Here is an 18,045-nt window from a genome sequence, read left to right on the forward strand (position 1 = left end):
TCCTCTCAGGATAACGACCATTATGAAAACAACAAAACAAAACTGTATACGTACCCCCGTAATATATCACAGATGTAAGATCACTCCATTTTAAAAGCTTGCGAATGTCTTTGAATGCTCTCAGTTGTCGGTTTTGGGAAGTAAAGTCATCTAACGACACGGCAAAACCGCCCATGTTGATGTCTAAACTTAATTGCAACGTATGCCATTCATTGTCGTGGAGATCTGGAAAAAAAAAAGAGTAAAAAAAAGATTTATTGTTAAAAATTATTATTTACTAATTGGTGACAAAAGAAAAAAATGTAAAAAGAAAAAAATGATTTTATCACAGAATCATCTGGAAGAGGAATTTTCACTCTCACATGTAGATCTACTCTCACTGTCAATTAGTACACTAGGAAGATTTTCTTGTAAGATCCATTGCTTTTGTGACACGGTTGTTATTATTTCATCTTTCAACCTTAAATTTCAGACTGTACGTTTTTCAACTATAATTGGCCCCACACTTTCTTCTTCACTGCAACCTCTCTCTCACAGACGTAATGTTGCTAGTCTCAGTCTTCTCCATAAACACTATTATGAATTGTCTGATCTATTCCCTGCTTCCTTTGTTCCAGCTCGTTTGACTCGTTGATCTAGTGGTCTTCATCAATTCTTTGTTTTAATACTTCATTGTAATACAGCTTCTTATTCCAGTAGCTTCTTTCCAAGGACTTCAAGGTTGTGGAACTCTCTTCCTGCTCACTGTTTTCCTTCTACCTACAGCCTTCGTATTTTCAAGTCTAAGGTCAATAGGCATTTCCTGTGTTTGCAATAATCAGCTTTTGTTCTTGTTAGCTTTTTACATCAAGTGGCGTCATGCCTTGTCTTAAGCGGTTTCCATAAAAAAAGTTAACCTTCATGTAGTCACTCGCATATCCATGACTGTGTATATTAAGAAGTTTGTTTTGATAATTTTTAAATAGAAAAAGTAGGCTTTTAATATCAGTGTCAGAGTGAGAAAAAACTCAACTTTCTAGGTATACTAGCAGTTCAGCCCAGCTTTGCCCGGGTATTTGGATATGTATGTTGAGCAAAAAAAAAAAAGTGGTAGTAGGAAGGCAGGCTCGAACCCGTACAGCAAAGGAGGAAAAGAACGGGGGAAAAAAACCTGACGTCTATGCTGTTACAACCACCGCCAAACCGGAAGTGACATTTTTTTAAAATTAAGGCTAGACAATCGAAAGGAGAGGATGACTTTAAAAAATATCGGTGAAAAAAGCGACCCCCCTCCTGTAGAAAACTGCCCAGTTTAAGGTGAAGATATTAATGTTTTTAGGCAATTTTTCGATATTTGTCGTCTGACAGGTCGAACTTCAAACCCGTACTGATCTTAAGAAAATCCGTCGCCTCTGTTGAAAGTGTTGGGCAGATATGCAAACATACATACATACAGACATTTATATATTAGTAACTAAAAGTTTTCGACCCAAACCAATGAAAAAGCTTGCCCTATCTCTGAATACCCTTTATGTAAAATTTCAAATGTTTAGACCGGAAATTGTCTGAGTAATTTGGTAGAGACCGCAAAGGTCAATTGTTTTTTTAACTTTGCCCCCTATTATGACCCCTTAACATTTATTGTTTTGGCTCAAATCAAGTTATTAAGTTAGATCCATGTCCAAGGAGCCTATATCTAAAATTTCAAGTGATTAGACCCAAAATTGTCGGAGGAGTTTGGTAGAGTTCTTAAAAGTCAAATAGTTGAACTTTGACCCCTTAACAACCAAATTTCCGGCCGAAACCCGATCACATAGACCTTCCCAAATCTCAGTACCCTGTATATCAAATTTTGAGTCTGTGGACTAAAAATTGACAGAGTTATTGCGTAGGGAAATGTACACAGACACACAGACACTTTCACTTTTATAGATATACTAGCATAGGTGCCCGGCGTTGCCTGGGTGTTTGGAGGTGTATGCTGAGCAAAAACAAAACAAAAAAAAAAAATGGTCAATTTTTTAAAACTTTGACCCCTATTATGACCCCTTAATATTTATTGCTTTGGGCTTAAATCAAGTTATTAAGTTAGATCCATGTCCAAGGAACCTATATCTAAAATTTCAAATGTTTAGACCCAAATTTGTCGGAGGAGTTTGGTAGAGTTCTAAAAGGTCAAATCGTTGAACTTTGACCCCTTAACAGCCAAATTTCTGGCCGAAAATGGATCACATAGAATTTTCCAAATCTCAGTACCCTGTATATCAAATTTCGAGTCTGTAGACTAAAAATTGACAAAGTTATTGCGTAGGGAAATGTACACACACACAGACAGACACACAGATACACAGACAGACAGATAAACAGACACGTTCACTTTTATAGATATATAGATAGAAGGTACTTATGTGGAATACGGACGGTGCTGAAATAATAACATCTAAATTTCAACCATGAATGTCCAAAACTTTTTTAAAAATCACCATTTAATGATAAGCACACCTGCAGATGACGTGCGAAATTGTCAATGACGTTGACTCACTTCTCTTCGATGACCATCTTCAGTTCAAGGATTTTTTTTTGATGGACATTTTTTTTTTCATATAACTAGCCTGGGTGCCCGGCATTGCCCGGGTGTTTGGAGGTCTGCGCTGAAGGGGGAAAAGAACGTGAAAAATAAAAAAAAATTGACGTCTTTGCCGTTGCGTCTTTCGCAAAACCGGGAGTGGCGAAGTTTTAAATTAAGGCTAGTCAATCGAAAAGAGGGGACGACTTTCGAAAATATCGGCGAAAAAAGCGACCCTTTCTTGTAGAGAAGTGCATAGTTGAGCGTGAAGGAATTCATGTTTTTAACCAATTTTTCCATATTTGTCGTCTGAAGAGTCGAACTTCAAAACGATACAGATGTCATGAAAATTCGTCGCCTCTGTCAAAGTTTTCGACATACATACATACATACATACATACATACACACATACATACATACATACATACATTTAAACAGACAGGTGAGATTTATATTATAGATTACACAGATAAAATTCTAAGGATAGGTGTTAATTTCTGGCGAGTGTGAGGCTCATTCAGGATCACACATTCTACTGATGAGACGATTATCAAAGTGTCGCCATATCTAGTTGAACATTACTAAAACAAAGATTGTTGAACACCCATGACTGAAACTTGGTGGACAATGCAGGTATAAACTGGTTTATTTTTACCAAGTATGGTTGGATTGCAGAAAGAATTGTGAATTTTGGCACTTCTGCATAACACGGACTGCGCCATTTTTCTTTTTGTGCGTTTCAGAAACACGCACACATTTTCACAACACAACGAAAAAAGTCGGAATAAATTGAAGAAAATAAAATGTTTGAAAATATTTTCAATTTCCTGCTATTTAAGTTCTTTTTACTGTTATAATTAAATTCATTCTAACATAAAGTATAATTCTTTGTACGTCTTAATTCTAAAACTATACTTTGTTTTATGTGAAGTTTAAGAATTTGTTAACAAAATTGTTTACCGCGATCGGAAACTATTAAAAATGGCATTGTTAATTTTAAACTTAACAGAGTTATTGCCCTTTGAAAAAAAACAAAAAAACTTAAATATATCTTCTCTGATTTTGTTTATTCCACTTTATATTTTCCTTTGTGAAAAGGATGACTTTGTTCTATTTCAAAACGAAAAAAAAGGTCACCTATTTCACAACAGGTATAATTTGTTAATATTTATTTAAAATTATTATACACAACTAATATAATTTCAAATATTCCAACGACTTTTTTCGTTCTGACGTAGAACAAAGTCAAATATTGTACTGCTATTTCATTTTCTTCAATTCATTCATCCAGAAGAAGTCTTACAATAAAGACGAAACGTTGATGGGCATATAACTTGGTTTGTTGCATTTTCTTACATCAAAATGGCACTGTGCCTTGTTTGGGGTGAAAATGCAATAAAAAAAAAGTGCCTAAATTTTTATTAGACAATTCTATGGCTGACATTTTTTTTTTTTGAGGGGAGGGTCATGTTTTTTTTTTTTTTAAATGTTTATTTTATGTGAAACCTCAGGAAAAATGCGAATTCAGAAAATAAATCGATCATATTCAACTGACATAATTAGTCAAAACAAAAACGATATTTTTTATGTATTTTTTGACAATATTTTTGTTTGTCGGCTGACAATAAATAAATAACGTATCAACACAAAACAAAACAAAACAAAACAATAAAAATTAATAACGCAAAATACTGGTGTCGCATTGGTACACAAAATCAGATTCAATATTACACACACCACAAATTTATATATCATTATTTTATGTATCCACATAAAATGTTAAAAAATATATATACAATATTATACTTATCGATTTTTAGTATTTGCTTCAACAGTGCTCAATACGTAAATAGATCTAGGTAGTAAGTTATGAAAATGTATCTATGACAATTTAACTATACAGAGGTTTCCACGTTTCATCCCCATATGCATCATTTCACACACGCACACACACACACACACACACACACACACATTTAATTAAACGTTTTTAATCGACTTTCGTAATAAATTCCCTTCTCCAATTTCATAACCCCATTAAGTTCCTGATGACGACTGATGTGCGCCGAAAACGTTTTTAAATAAATATGGCAGGAATTCAACAGAAGATTGAAAAAGTGGATAAAAAAAAGCGAAGAAACAGGAACTTTCACTTCTGTTTAATGAAACTGTATATATATATACTTTAAATTCCAACGTCCTCTCCCCACCACTCCTCCCTTCTTTTCTAACTCCCTTTATCTACGATTTTTCCATTCTTATTTGACTTTATAACTTAGTCCATCTATGAATTCTGACGATGCTAGTTGGATTTTTTCCTCTCTTTGAGGATTTTCCTCTAGCTGAAACAATTTGTAAACTCATTCTGGACTCACAGTAATAAATTTCCTATATACTGCTCTGACTACACATTGAGCACTCTAGTCCGGTTTTTTCACCACTGGTAAATAAATAAATATATATATATATATATATATATATATATATATATATATATATATATATATATATATATATATATATTGTAAGTCACGCGCTCATTTGTTTATTTAATTTTATATATTCTTTTCACCTACTTCTGCTGTCACGATTTTCTAATGGCTGATCACACACACACACACACACATATATAGAATAAATGACAAAAAGTTATATTCCAAAATTCATGATGTTGACCGTCTTATAATTTATTCCTTTAAATCAGTTGGAAAAATTCAATTTGGCGTAATGGAAAAATAATAAGGTATTTGCAGCTTCCCTTCCAATTTTCGGATTTTAATCATATCAAATCACATTTCAATTCCTTTTGACGGATTGATTGTTGCTATTTCTTCTGATGAGTTAAGGGTATAATAGATTCACTGATTGATATAATAATTAAGTGATTGGTTTTGCGCTACGAAACAGATACTGTCAAGAATTATATAAATCAACTGAATTAAAGGAATAAATTAGAAGATGGTCAACATCATGAATTTTGGAATATAACTTTTTGTCATTTAGTCTCTATATTGCTCTGTAATTACATTGAGCTTCTTAAATAAGGGTTGATATATAATAAGAAAATATATTTCTACAGAAATATATATATATATATAATATTTTTATTTATATAGACAAATATTACATAGTCGCTACACTGAACATGCTAATGTTCCAGACAGGTGACATAATAAAGTTTGTGTACCACTGAAAGCGTCTGGTTCTCAAATCCTTTTCAAAATTTTGAAAATCATTGCTTTATAAAACTCGCAGACTAACATTCTTACACCCGGATTCCACTCTGCAGACAAGGAAAAAAAGAAAACATAAAAGACTTTCATTAACAAGGATGTTTATCATCGAAATATCTGAATAAACAAATAAATTGGTTTATATAAAAACAAAATATACGTTGTTCTCTGGCCTTCCAAACGTATTTTATATACGTAATTCTTAATTTCCAAACATATGCAACACTTCTAACACAGATAACATTTCTATTTTTAAAATTTGGGTTTATCTTTTTTTTTTTTTTTTCTTTTTTTTTTTACATGGGTGTCACCACTTATCAAGGCCCAGAGGCCACTCGAGGATAAGGGTTAATAGGTATACATTAGTCATTGTGATTTTAGCATAGTAAACAGTGGGAATTTTGTAACTTGGATTACTTAGGGGGACGATTCAATTAGAACTTGTTCACATTGGACTTTTTCTTTTCTTTTTTTTTTCATAGGCATCAACACATTATCAAGGCCAAGAGGCCACGCAAGGATAAGGGTTAAAGAGTGTACAGTAGAAATTGGACAATATAATAATCATTAGTAATGAAAATTTGTTAAATTTGATAACTTATATGGAACGGCTCATCAAGAACTTATTTACGTTAGACTTGAAGACAACCATATTGTAGTCAGCCGGAAAGCAGGAAAACGGAAGACAATTCCACAGGCGTGCAGTTCTAAGAAAAAAGCTTTGTTCATGGAATCTACGTTTAGGTTTAGGCACAGATAAAGAGTGGGGGAATTATTGAAAATTTTGCGAGGGGGGACCATAGATTGAAGCTCAGTTGAACACTTTCCATGAAAATAACGATACATCAGAGACAGACTCGCAACATCTCTTCTGTGAGATAGAGGTTGCAAGGAAGAGAAAAGGACATCTCCTACGAGGCTACAAAGTCTATTTTGAACTCTATCAAGGCAGGACAAGTCCTTTCTAGCAGCTCCTGCCCAGATGTGGCAACAGTATTCCATCCTTGGACGTACCTGGCTCTTATATAGATAGAGAATTGCATCAGCAGTGAGATATCTACCGGATCGATAGAAAGATCCCGCCATTTTTCCAGCGGCCTTGGCAACAGATTTGATGTACGTGTTCCATTTAAGATCAGGAGTAATGGTCAAGCCCAGAAGCTATTTTTACAAGGAAAGAATTTTTGTGTGTGTGACCTAGTTTTTTTATCATTTATTTTGACTTGAAATTTGCGCATGATTTTGTTATGATTTTATGTGTTGTTTTTTTTTTTGTTTTTTTTTATGGATATTTTACTTTATATAATTAACAGGAATTTTGGTGAAAGTCAAAATGAAATCTGCGCTATTTTTAAATACTACTCCCAAGCTTTAAGTAGGACAGTCCCTTGTGTGAATGCGGTATTGTGGTGACTCAGATATTTCTAGTTAAGAGTAGGATAGACAATTTTAAGTATTTGAGACCAAGGATGACTAATGACTTCCACTATTCTCACACTTTGATTAGTCTTGTGCCTAATTTTTTCATTATGTAATATTTTTGTCTTTTGTTCAAATAAATACTTCCAAGTGTAGTATCTGTTCAGCACAGCATTAGCGCCATTTGACACAGAAAGTTTTCATGTAATTATCTCCCTTGAAAAAAATTCAACATACAGACAAACATACAGAGAAACATACGGACAAACATACAGAGAAAATGCTGCTTAAAAGTTTATTGTTAATATGAATAAATTTCAAATAAAATGCATTTCCTTTTATACATGTCAAGCGTGAACGCAGACCTTATAATATTATTGGTATCAATAAATTAAAAGTAAAATCATTTATCAAAAAAAAAATCTATACATTTTTTCATTTATTTAAAAATCAACACGTGTACAAAGAAAGTGCCGTTTCTAATATAAGTGGATAAGTTCACACGTGAAAGTTGTTCAGTATGTAATCTAATATACAAACGACTATATGTTTGTCTGTCCGTCTCCATATTTTCAAACTCTATCTCTTCTGAAATTAAAGGTTGCAGAGTGGCACTAGGGACATCAAATGGTTGGATTTTTTTATGGACCTTTTATGGGTCTTTAGCTGTTAAAATTGTTTTTAAGGCGTCAAAATTGAAAAAATCGTTATACACACACAAAATGACCTTTGTATAATAGCAGAGATAGAGAAACACACGCGCGCGCGCGCACACACACACACACACACACACACACACACACAAAAAGTGACTTATATAATAATAGAGATTTGGATATTTATCGAATGAATTTCTGTACTAAACATATCTAAGAACACTGCCAGACATATAAATTACCTTTGTGTGGAATTTGCAAAAAGATAGGCTCAGCTGTTTCGGAACTTATGAGGAAGGAACTCACATACACACAAAGTGACGTCATATAATAGTTGAGATAGAGAAACACACACACACACACACACACACTGAACTTTACATAAACAACAACGAAATGCAAGGAAATTTAAAAGAAAAATATTTTTGTCAATTTTTCTACTGTTTCCATGGAAACAAAGGAGGAATCCTAGGAAGTGGATGGCATGGTAACATATTTGCTAATAATCGATGGAATAAAAAAGATCAGATTAAAACAGTGCGAGGAAAACAAAACCAGCAATTTTGATCCGCCATTTTTTTCTTTGAAAAACAAAAAAATGGTGGATCAAAGGCAACATTTTGAAACCGATTTCTTTTTTTTGTTTTGATAAAAGTCAGATAAAAGAATTTTTTATTGTGAGATTTAATTCAAGGTGAATATAATAATAATAATAATAATAATAATAATAATAATAATAACAATGATAATAATAGAAAAGTAATACCAAGGAGTCGAGAAGGGTCAAGGAGGATGGAAAGACTGAGGAAAGAGCGCTGGCCAGACCTCTGCTGGACAAGCGCGAAGAGAACTGGGATCGTAGGGAGGCTTAATGCCACTCAAATTCCAGTATAAACCAATGGCCACTACCAGCGAGAAATCAATGGTATGAGGCTGTTGCGATGACGCAGATTTATTTGCAAATGCTATCGAAGGAGGTGGAGAGAGCTGGACGTCTGGGGAGATTTGTTGTCACTCAGCTTCCAGAGAACACCACAGGTCTCCAAACCGATCGTTTGTTGACTTGTGTGAAAGCTCCATGTGAGCCAATAATAATAATGACAATAACAATAATACTACTACTAATAATAATAATAATAATAAGGGTCAAGGAGGATGAAAAGACAGAGAAGAGAAAGCACTAACCAGACCTCTACTGGATGGGTTGGAAGAGATCTTAGGGGTGCTTATTGACACCAAAATTCTACTGAATATCAATCGTCATTACCAGTGAGAAATCGATGCTAAGCAGCTGTTGCGATAACGTAAAGTAATTTGCAAAGGCTATCGAAAGATATAGAGAATGCTGAAATGTGGTAATCAATGGTAAGTAGCTGTTGTGATAACGCAAATTAAGAGTTCTGGAAATATAGGGAGACTTGCTGTCTGTTGGAATCCAGGGAATACCACAACTTGTTCTTACAGAGAAATCTTTAATGTTGACCTGTGTGAAAACTCCTAGTGATTGAATAATAATAATAATAATATTTGTCACCCAAATTCCAGTGAAGACCAATTGTCTTTACTAGCAAGAAATTGATGGTAAGCAGCTGTTGCAATAATGCAAATTAATTTGCAAAGGTTATTGAAAAAGACTTCAGCAATCATCGTGGGAGATGTCCTTCTCTCTTCCGTGCAACCTCTATCTCACAGAAGAGATGCTGCGATTTGTCGCTGCTTTATCATTATTTTCATGGCAAGTGCTCGACTGAGCTTCAATCTATGATCCCTCCTCACCAAACTTTCACAAGAAACACTCGTCTAATTGAAAACACTATCAATAATTTCCCCCACTCTTTATCTGTCCCTAAACCTAAACGTAGATTTCATGAACGGAGCTTCTTTCTTAGAACTGCATGCCTGTGTAACTGTCTTCCATTTTCCTGCTTTCCAGCTGACTACAATATGGCTGTCTTCAAGTCCAATGTAAACAAGTTCTTGATGAGCCGTTCCACTTAAATTAACAAATTTACTGAATTTCCATTACTAACGATTACTATATTGTCCAATTCACTACTGTACACTCTTAACCCTTATTCTCGAGCGGTCTCTGGGGCTTGATAAGTGGTTATGCCTATGTAAAAAAAAAAATCATTGTCAGTGAACTATCGCTGATGATGACCTGTGTTAGAACTCGTAGCGAATATAAATAATAAGCCAATTTAGAACGCAATATTACGAAAATAAACACTTGAGTGTATTTTATTTTATTCAAATTAAATCAACGCTTCTACAACGGAACTCACACCTCTGACGTTAATTTCGCGTAGCCAACGCACCGTTCCCAACATTTCAAAATACAACTGATGAGAGACAACGCGTGGATCTTTACTAACTGACTTTTCTTTCTCCAATTTTACAGCATGGCAAGAAAGAAGAAGAAGAAAAAAAAGAAGAAGAAAAAAAGAAGAAGAAAAAAGAAGAAGAAAAAAAAGAAGAAAAAAAGAAAAAGAAGAAAAAAAGAAGAAAAAAAAAGAAGAAGAAAAAAAAAGAAGAAAAAAAGAAAAAGAAAAAAAGAAGAAAAAAGAAGAAGAAAAAAGAAGAAAAAAAGAAGAAAAAGAAGAAGAAAAAAAGAAACAAGCAAAATACTGAGGATGGAATTTAAATTATAAAATTCAAACGAATAAAATATTTGTTTATTTTCGTAATATTGCGTTGTAATTTGGCTTTCAAGCGGATCTGATGCGTATTTTATTTTATACAATATATGTTTTTTATACTTGTATTATATTACACTAGTGAAGGGGGGGGGGAGGTTGCGTGGTCGTAAAATATGCTTAAATATGTATATCACTTCTCAAGATGCTCAACCCAAGATAGGGAGCATTATAGTCATCCCCATACAGTATATATACAAGTGGTAGGGGTCACCCGGCTTTGTCCGGGTGTAAAATATGCTTAAATATGATATTTTAATTTGTCCAGATTTCGTACATATCATTTTAGAGTTGTGATTTCAAAAGTAAAAACAAAAAAATATTTGGGTGCCATCAGCTAGAATCGAAACTAAAACCAAAACTGTAGCATTCAAAGCTGGTGACTTTACCACTGTCCCAATGTGACACGCATATGAACTGATTAAAAATTAAAAATAAACTAAGATGAATGTACAAAATGTATAACGATTTTTTTTTAATCGTAAGCCATTTTTAACCCCTTAAAAACTATTTTTACCAGCTAGAGATCCATAAAAGAACGGGCTGTAAAAAATCCAATCATTTAAGGCCTCTAGCCCCGCTCTACGACTTTTAGTTTCGGAGGAGATAGAGTTTGAAAATATGGAAACAGACAGGCAGACATATCGCCTTTTATATATTAGATTATATTTTTACTTGTGTCAGTGTGATGGAAGTTTTATATGATATATTTCAGGAGAAATTCCCATCGTCAGATGCATATTCGATTTTAATTCAAATGTGCATATAAAGGCCATTGCAAACATGAGCAATTTAGCAGAAATCTGAATTTCAAAGCCATTATTTGTATTATTTGGACTACTGTTCTCATCGTCAGTATCATTTTCACAACGTTTCGATCGATGTAACTTCCGCCCTTCTTCAGGTGTATCTTGTCGAACTCAGGAATGGTTCTGTTGAACTGGGAAATTTGAACGAATTTCAAACAGAACTCTTTATTTACTTCATTGGGATGATTAATCGGAATCGGAATCGGTATCGGAATCGGTATCGGAAAAATTTGAGCCTATTTTCCGATGCCAAATAATAAAATAATAAATATTTATTGATTTGAATCAATAAATATTTATTATTTTGTTATTACTATAAGCAATGGAAGATGTTTGTTAAACCAAAATCAAATAAGAAAAAAATGATTTAAGGAATCAGTTTTGGCATCCAGTAAGACTAAAATCTATAGATCACCCCCTCACAGGTGTGTTTTTCGTTTGAGAAAATATAGGCACATTTAAGATGTGTTTTTATAGTAATCCGGACAAAATAACAATTTTATAGTTAAATATTTAGAGATTTATAAAGAATCGGAATCGGTAATTGTATCGGGATCGGGGAAAATATTGGAATCGTCCCGTCACTAATAAATATACAATTGATTTTCTGAATTCATAATTTAATAAAAAAAATTATTAATTACCTCCCTTCCCAAGAAAAACTCCAACTTGAATTATAATGAACGATAGTTTTCTGATAAACACCACATGTCCATTTCCGATTTCAAAACCGGAAATAGTCATCAAGTAGACTATTTCTCTTTTACCAATATAAATTATTACCAATTATGTGTTTTACCTATGCATTTCACTAGATCAAAAAATCAGCAGCATCACTGATGACGTTAAATATTTTTAGATACTTTTTTTTTTCCGGATAACCTTGGTGAGATTTATTGCATGCCAAATTGTCGGCCATTTTGAGAGTTTATTGGATCTACCCGAGGAAGTTTGGATTGCAAATATATGAAAATCTCTCATCTCGATGAAATCTGCTGCCAAAAAATTTATTAGCACATGTTGCAGGTCCTATTTCATGTTAAGGAGATCTAATGTTGTTTGAAATTGCACTGAAATGCAATTGCCATACGTTTTACATCGTACCCGGATTTTCCCAGCAGTTATCTCATATATTTTTCTATATCTCATATATTTATAATCTCTCTTCCCCGAAAAGGCATGAGATATCTTAAGAAAAATTATAGATCATAGTTTTCTGACACACGGACTGCTTTAAGAATTATATACTTTAGAGCTTTTATTTGATTTGGTTTTAATCAAACAAAAGGAAAAAAAAAAAATTATAATTCAAAATAATTGTTACCAGAAGCAATTTTCTATGAATGTTCAAACAAAATTTTTTCCAGAAGTAATTTTATAGAAATATTCAAACTAAAAACATCTTTTCCAGAAATTATTCAAAATAAAACAAAAGGTAATTTTTTTCCTTAAATGATTTTCCAGAAATAATTCAAAATGAAAATAAATATTTTTCTAGGAATCATTCTTTATAAATGATTTGAAATAAAAGTAATTTTTCTTCCAGAAATGAGTTTCCAAAATGATTTTCCAGAAATAATTCAAGATGAAATAAAATTTTTTTCCAGAAATCATTTTCTAGTAAAAATTTCCATAAATGATTTAAAATAAAAGCAAACTTTTTTTCTAGAAAAAATTTGAAATAAAAATATAAATTTATTCCAAATCATTTTTTGAAATAATTCAAAATGAAAATAATTTTTTTCCAAAAATCATTTTCTAGAAAGTATTCAAAGTAAAAATATTTTTTTTTTACAGAAATGATCATTAAAAAAAATCTATGAAAGCGAAATTGTCTGTCTGTATGCATGTGTGTGTGTCTGTGTGTGTACATTTCCCTACTGAATTACTCTGTCAATTTTCAATCTACAGACTTGAGATTTGACATAAAGGGTATTGAGATTCGGAAAAATCATCTTTTTAATCGGTTTTCAGCCAGAAATTTGTCAGTCAAGGAGTCAAAGTTCAACGATTTAACCTTTGAAAACTCTACCAAACTCCTCTTCGAATTTTGGGTTTAAACACTTGAAATTTTAGATGTAGGTTTCTTGAACATGGATCAAACTTTTTAATTTGATTTGAGCCCAAAAGAATAAATTTTAAGGGGTCAAAATTAGGGTCAAATTTGAAAAAAAAAATTGACCTCTGCGGTCTCTACCAAATTACTCAGCCAATTTTTGGTCTAAACGTTTGAAATTTTACATAAAGTGTATTCAGACATAGGGCAAGTTTTTTAATCAGTTTTTGATCGAAAATTTGGCTGCCAAGGGGTCAAAGTTCAAAAGATTTGACCTTTACGGTTTCTTGCAAACTATTCAGCCAATTTTTAGGTCTAAACATTTGAAATTTTACATAAAAGGTATTCAGACATGCAGCAAGCTTTTAATCGGTTTTGGGGCGAAAATCTGGTTGCTAAGAAGTCAAAGTTGAAAAAGTTGACCTTTGCAGACTCTACCAAACTCCTCCGTCAATTTTGGGTCTTAACACTTGAAAGTTTAGATGTAGGTTACCAGGACATGAGTCAAACCTTTTAATATATATATATATATATATATATATATATATATATATAGAGAGAGAGAGAGAGAGAGAGAGAGAGAGAGAGAGACGAATATTGGCTGAAGAGAGCTCGATAAGGATACCTTAAACGGGCCTTATTATCGGGCTTGAAACCGACGGTACCAATGACCTGTCTCAACTAACAACTTTCTGTACACAAAATATAAGTACGCTCTTAAAATTTGGATTTTCCTTTTAATTGAGCACTCTGCTGAAATTCTTTTTCCAAAAAAACTAATCATTATATATATATATATATATATATATATATGTATATATATATATATATATATATGTATATATATATATATATATATATGTATATATATATATGTATATATATATATATATATATATATGTATATATATATATATATATATATATATATATATATATATATATATATATGAAGTTATGAACAGTACATAGGACCCGAGCAAAGCCAGGCTGAACTTCTAGTTGAGAATAAAAGTAAATTTTTTCCAGAAATCAAACATCTGACAGAAATAGGTTAAACTGTCCATCAAACAATAATCTTCAAAATAAGAATATCTGGAAAAATTCCGTAGTTTTCCTAACTTGTGACATGGATACACAAGCTGCTTTGAGAATTTTATAACTCTGTTAGCAACGGGATATGATTATTAATACCTCCATTGCTTTAATTAAACAAAAAATACCCGTGGCATAAATATAATTCAGTTCTAAGTTTTCACAACGTTTCAGTCGATGTAATCGCCAACCTTCTTCAGGTGTATCTTGTCGAACTCGGGAATTCTGAATGGAAGCTTTTATTTAATTCACTGTGGGTAGCATGCTCTTCCTGAACTGGATAGAAGTCCTAAGTAATTCACAATTATATTTTTCGATCGCCCACACTGAGGATTGAACCTTCAACCTTCAGAAGAATATCACTTTTAAAATTGATTTTCCCAATTATTCTAACCACTGTGCCACGGGTCCTTGTGGGTGAAGTAAAAAAAAATGGTGAAAGAATTAAAATATTTTCGAAAATAATTTATGCTTTGTTACTGATAATTTGTTTAAAAATCTACGTGAACAAAATTTGTTTTATTTTGATCTAGGATGCTTGTTTTGCAAGATGGATATGAAAGGCCGCTTTTAACATTGTATGTAGACAACATTGTAAATAGGTATTATGCACTATTGTGATATGAAGCAATTTCCAGAAATAAATAGGCTAATATTTAATAAATAAGATAACCCTCTAATCAATATATTATTAAACAAGGAGCACAATAAAATACTGACCCATATCGATGTCTACGGAAATGGAGAGCTGGCAAATAGCAAAAGAATTACTGAGCATTATAGCACAAAGATATCCGGTCTTCTATAAATAAGACCATAAAAATGTCAATAATCTTGGAATCTTAGCAAAAGTAACGAATTGTACAGGATTTGATCAACTTTCGTAAAATGATATCGTGGGGTCTGTGTTTGTGCTAGATGTCCATAGAAGGAAGATATGTCACAAATTTCTACAAGTATTTTGAAGATAGACCCTCCCCCATAAGCAAATATGCACTGAAACTACATAAAAAAAAGTTTCAGTCTGAACAAATGTTGAACGATAATATTGCGTTCTCAAAGACTCTTTAATCTATCATTTCTTGTGAGAAGAAAATCGATAGTTTTGAATAAATGAAATCATGGGGTCTGTGTTTGTACTGGATGTTCATAGAGTGAAAATCTGTCACAAACACCTACAAGGGTCTTGAAGATAGACCCCCCCTCCCCCATAAGCAAATATGTTCTTTGACTACCATTACCGGATAAATATATTTCATATTTATTGAACAAAGGTTGAACGATAATATTTTTTTTTTTTTTTTTTTTTTTTTTATTACATTTTCACCCCAAACAAGGCAAATTGCCACTTTGGTGTAGGGGGCTACTATCAGGGGCAACAACTACTGGGGTACTATGTAGGGATTTGGGCAACAAGATGTCGGTTCACGTTACACTTGAACTTCTGCACGTCAGTACTGTTGGGGAAGCAGGGACCTGGGATGGAATTCCAGAGTCTAGCGGTTCTGGGGAAGAAACTATTGGAGTAAAAAGATCTTTTACATCTAGGGATCTCTACAGTGTGGGGGTGGGATTTAGTAGCCTGTCGGGTTTGTCGAGGGTGCACACGTCGTGGGGGCACAAGTGATTGCAGTTCGTCAGAGCATTCATCACTAAAATACTTGTAGAAAAGGCAGAGGGATGCAACATTTCGTCGATGGGACAGAGGCTGAAGCTTAGATGCCAGTTCAGGGCCTATCAGGTTTGCGACTCTCTTTTGAACCTTGTCAAGGAGCGAGAGACTAGTAGCAGATGCACCAGCCCAGATGTGGCAGCAATACTCCATACATGGGCGAATGGTGGCCTTATAGAGGTACAGGATATTTTCGGGTGTTAGTAGATTTCTAGCACGGTAGAGAGAGCCCACCTTTCTTGCAGCGGCCCTGATTGAGACCAAATATGATTGAAACGGTCTCCACATCGAAGCAAGATACAACTGTATTTACATAAGTAATATATATATATATATATATATATATATATATATATATATATATATATATATATATTAAGTAATGTGATTGATAATTTAAAATTTAAAAATCAAATTATAATTAAATTAAAAATCCGTTTCATAAGAAGGAACAACAACAAAATCAATTATCTGTATGATCGTTTCGGAAAACAATGCTTTTTATTGTGGTAGACATCAAGTTACGTACAATAATTACATATAGTTTTTTAATAAGCAAGGTCTCCTCGTCAGCAAATTTTGAAGGGTTTTTATTAAATTTAAAAGACACCATAAATAAACCTAGCATTAAAAGTAAAGCAGATGTATCTTTTAATTTTTCGCCTATATATATATATATATATATTTATATATATATATATATATATATATATATATATATATATAGGGTGTCCATAAAGTTCGTGTGTACTTTAAAAAATGTATAACTTTATTTATATTTGCGATAGAAATAATCTGTAAAAAATGTTATAAAGTTTCATGTATCTAGTTTTAAGTATAGTTATTGAATAATTTTTCACCAAAACATTCGTAACAATTTTTAGATAAGTAAAAAATAAGTAAAAACTATTTTCTTTTGTTTTTCAGAATCAATTTGATCCCATGGCTTCAATTGAGGAAAAAGTAAACTGTGTCCTTTGGTTGGCTCAATTGAAATCTACTATTGCTATACAAAGAAAGTTTAGAATTGAATACAATAAAAAAGCGCCTCATAGGAACACCATTGTTAAATGGATGAAAAAAATTAAAGAGACAGGCTCTGTCCATGATAAACCACGGTCTGGATCGGAAGGGATGGACCATTTCATTTTCCTCCACGTTCGCCAGATTTGACTCCATTAGATTTTTTTATGGGAACATGTGAAAACAACTGTGTATGCAACCAAACCTAGTTCATTGGAAGATTTGAAAGCTAGAATAACTAATGTGACTTCAGGCATTAGTATAAATCATTTGACAAATGTTTTCGTATTACCGAAAGTTAAATAAAATTTCAATAAAAGCTTAAAAATTTACTTCTTTCAAATCCATTTCACAGATTATTTCTATTGCAAATACAAATAAAGTTATGAATTTTTTAAAGTGCACACGGACTTTATGGACACCCTATATATATATATATATATATATATATATATATATATATATATAGTCATCCACATACAGTACTGTTTCGCTATATCACAACTCATCAGTGTGGCTAGACAGGCAACTACCTCAAGCCAGGATTGAAACCGACCACTCGTACGACAGTCAAGGCTTCTAACCATTATGCTAATTGGCTGCTGCTGTGCGGGCTGTGAATTAACGATGTTTTGCCATCGTCCAAAATACCTAAGCTCGATTTGTTTACACAAAGAGCATCGCTTTATACGCTAATGGTAATTCGTGTATCACTTCTCAACTCAAGATGAGGAGCATGATAGTCATCCACATACAGTACTGTTTCGCTGTAGCACAACTCATCAGTGCAGCTAGACAGGCAACTGCCTGAAGCTAGGATCGAAACCCGATGAGAAATAT

The 18,045-nt window shown here is 32.9% G+C and overlaps 1 protein-coding gene across 1 annotated transcript in view; it reads right to left on the reverse strand.

Moving 5' to 3' along the window:
* Positions 1 to 18,045, reverse strand: part of LOC145261042 (axotactin-like) — a 482,064-nt gene that overhangs the window by 329,386 nt on the left and 134,633 nt on the right. Inside the window, exon 3 of the mRNA XM_080119191.1 lies at positions 55 to 225. Within this exon, the coding sequence (XP_079975317.1) occupies positions 55 to 225 (171 nt within the window). The remainder of the gene's footprint in view (positions 1 to 54; positions 226 to 18,045) is intronic.

This window comes from Euprymna scolopes, chromosome 37 (genome assembly GCF_053919585.1).
Source record: "Euprymna scolopes isolate OS-2025 chromosome 37, ASM5391958v1, whole genome shotgun sequence".
NCBI lineage: Eukaryota > Metazoa > Mollusca > Cephalopoda > Sepiida > Sepiolidae > Euprymna > Euprymna scolopes.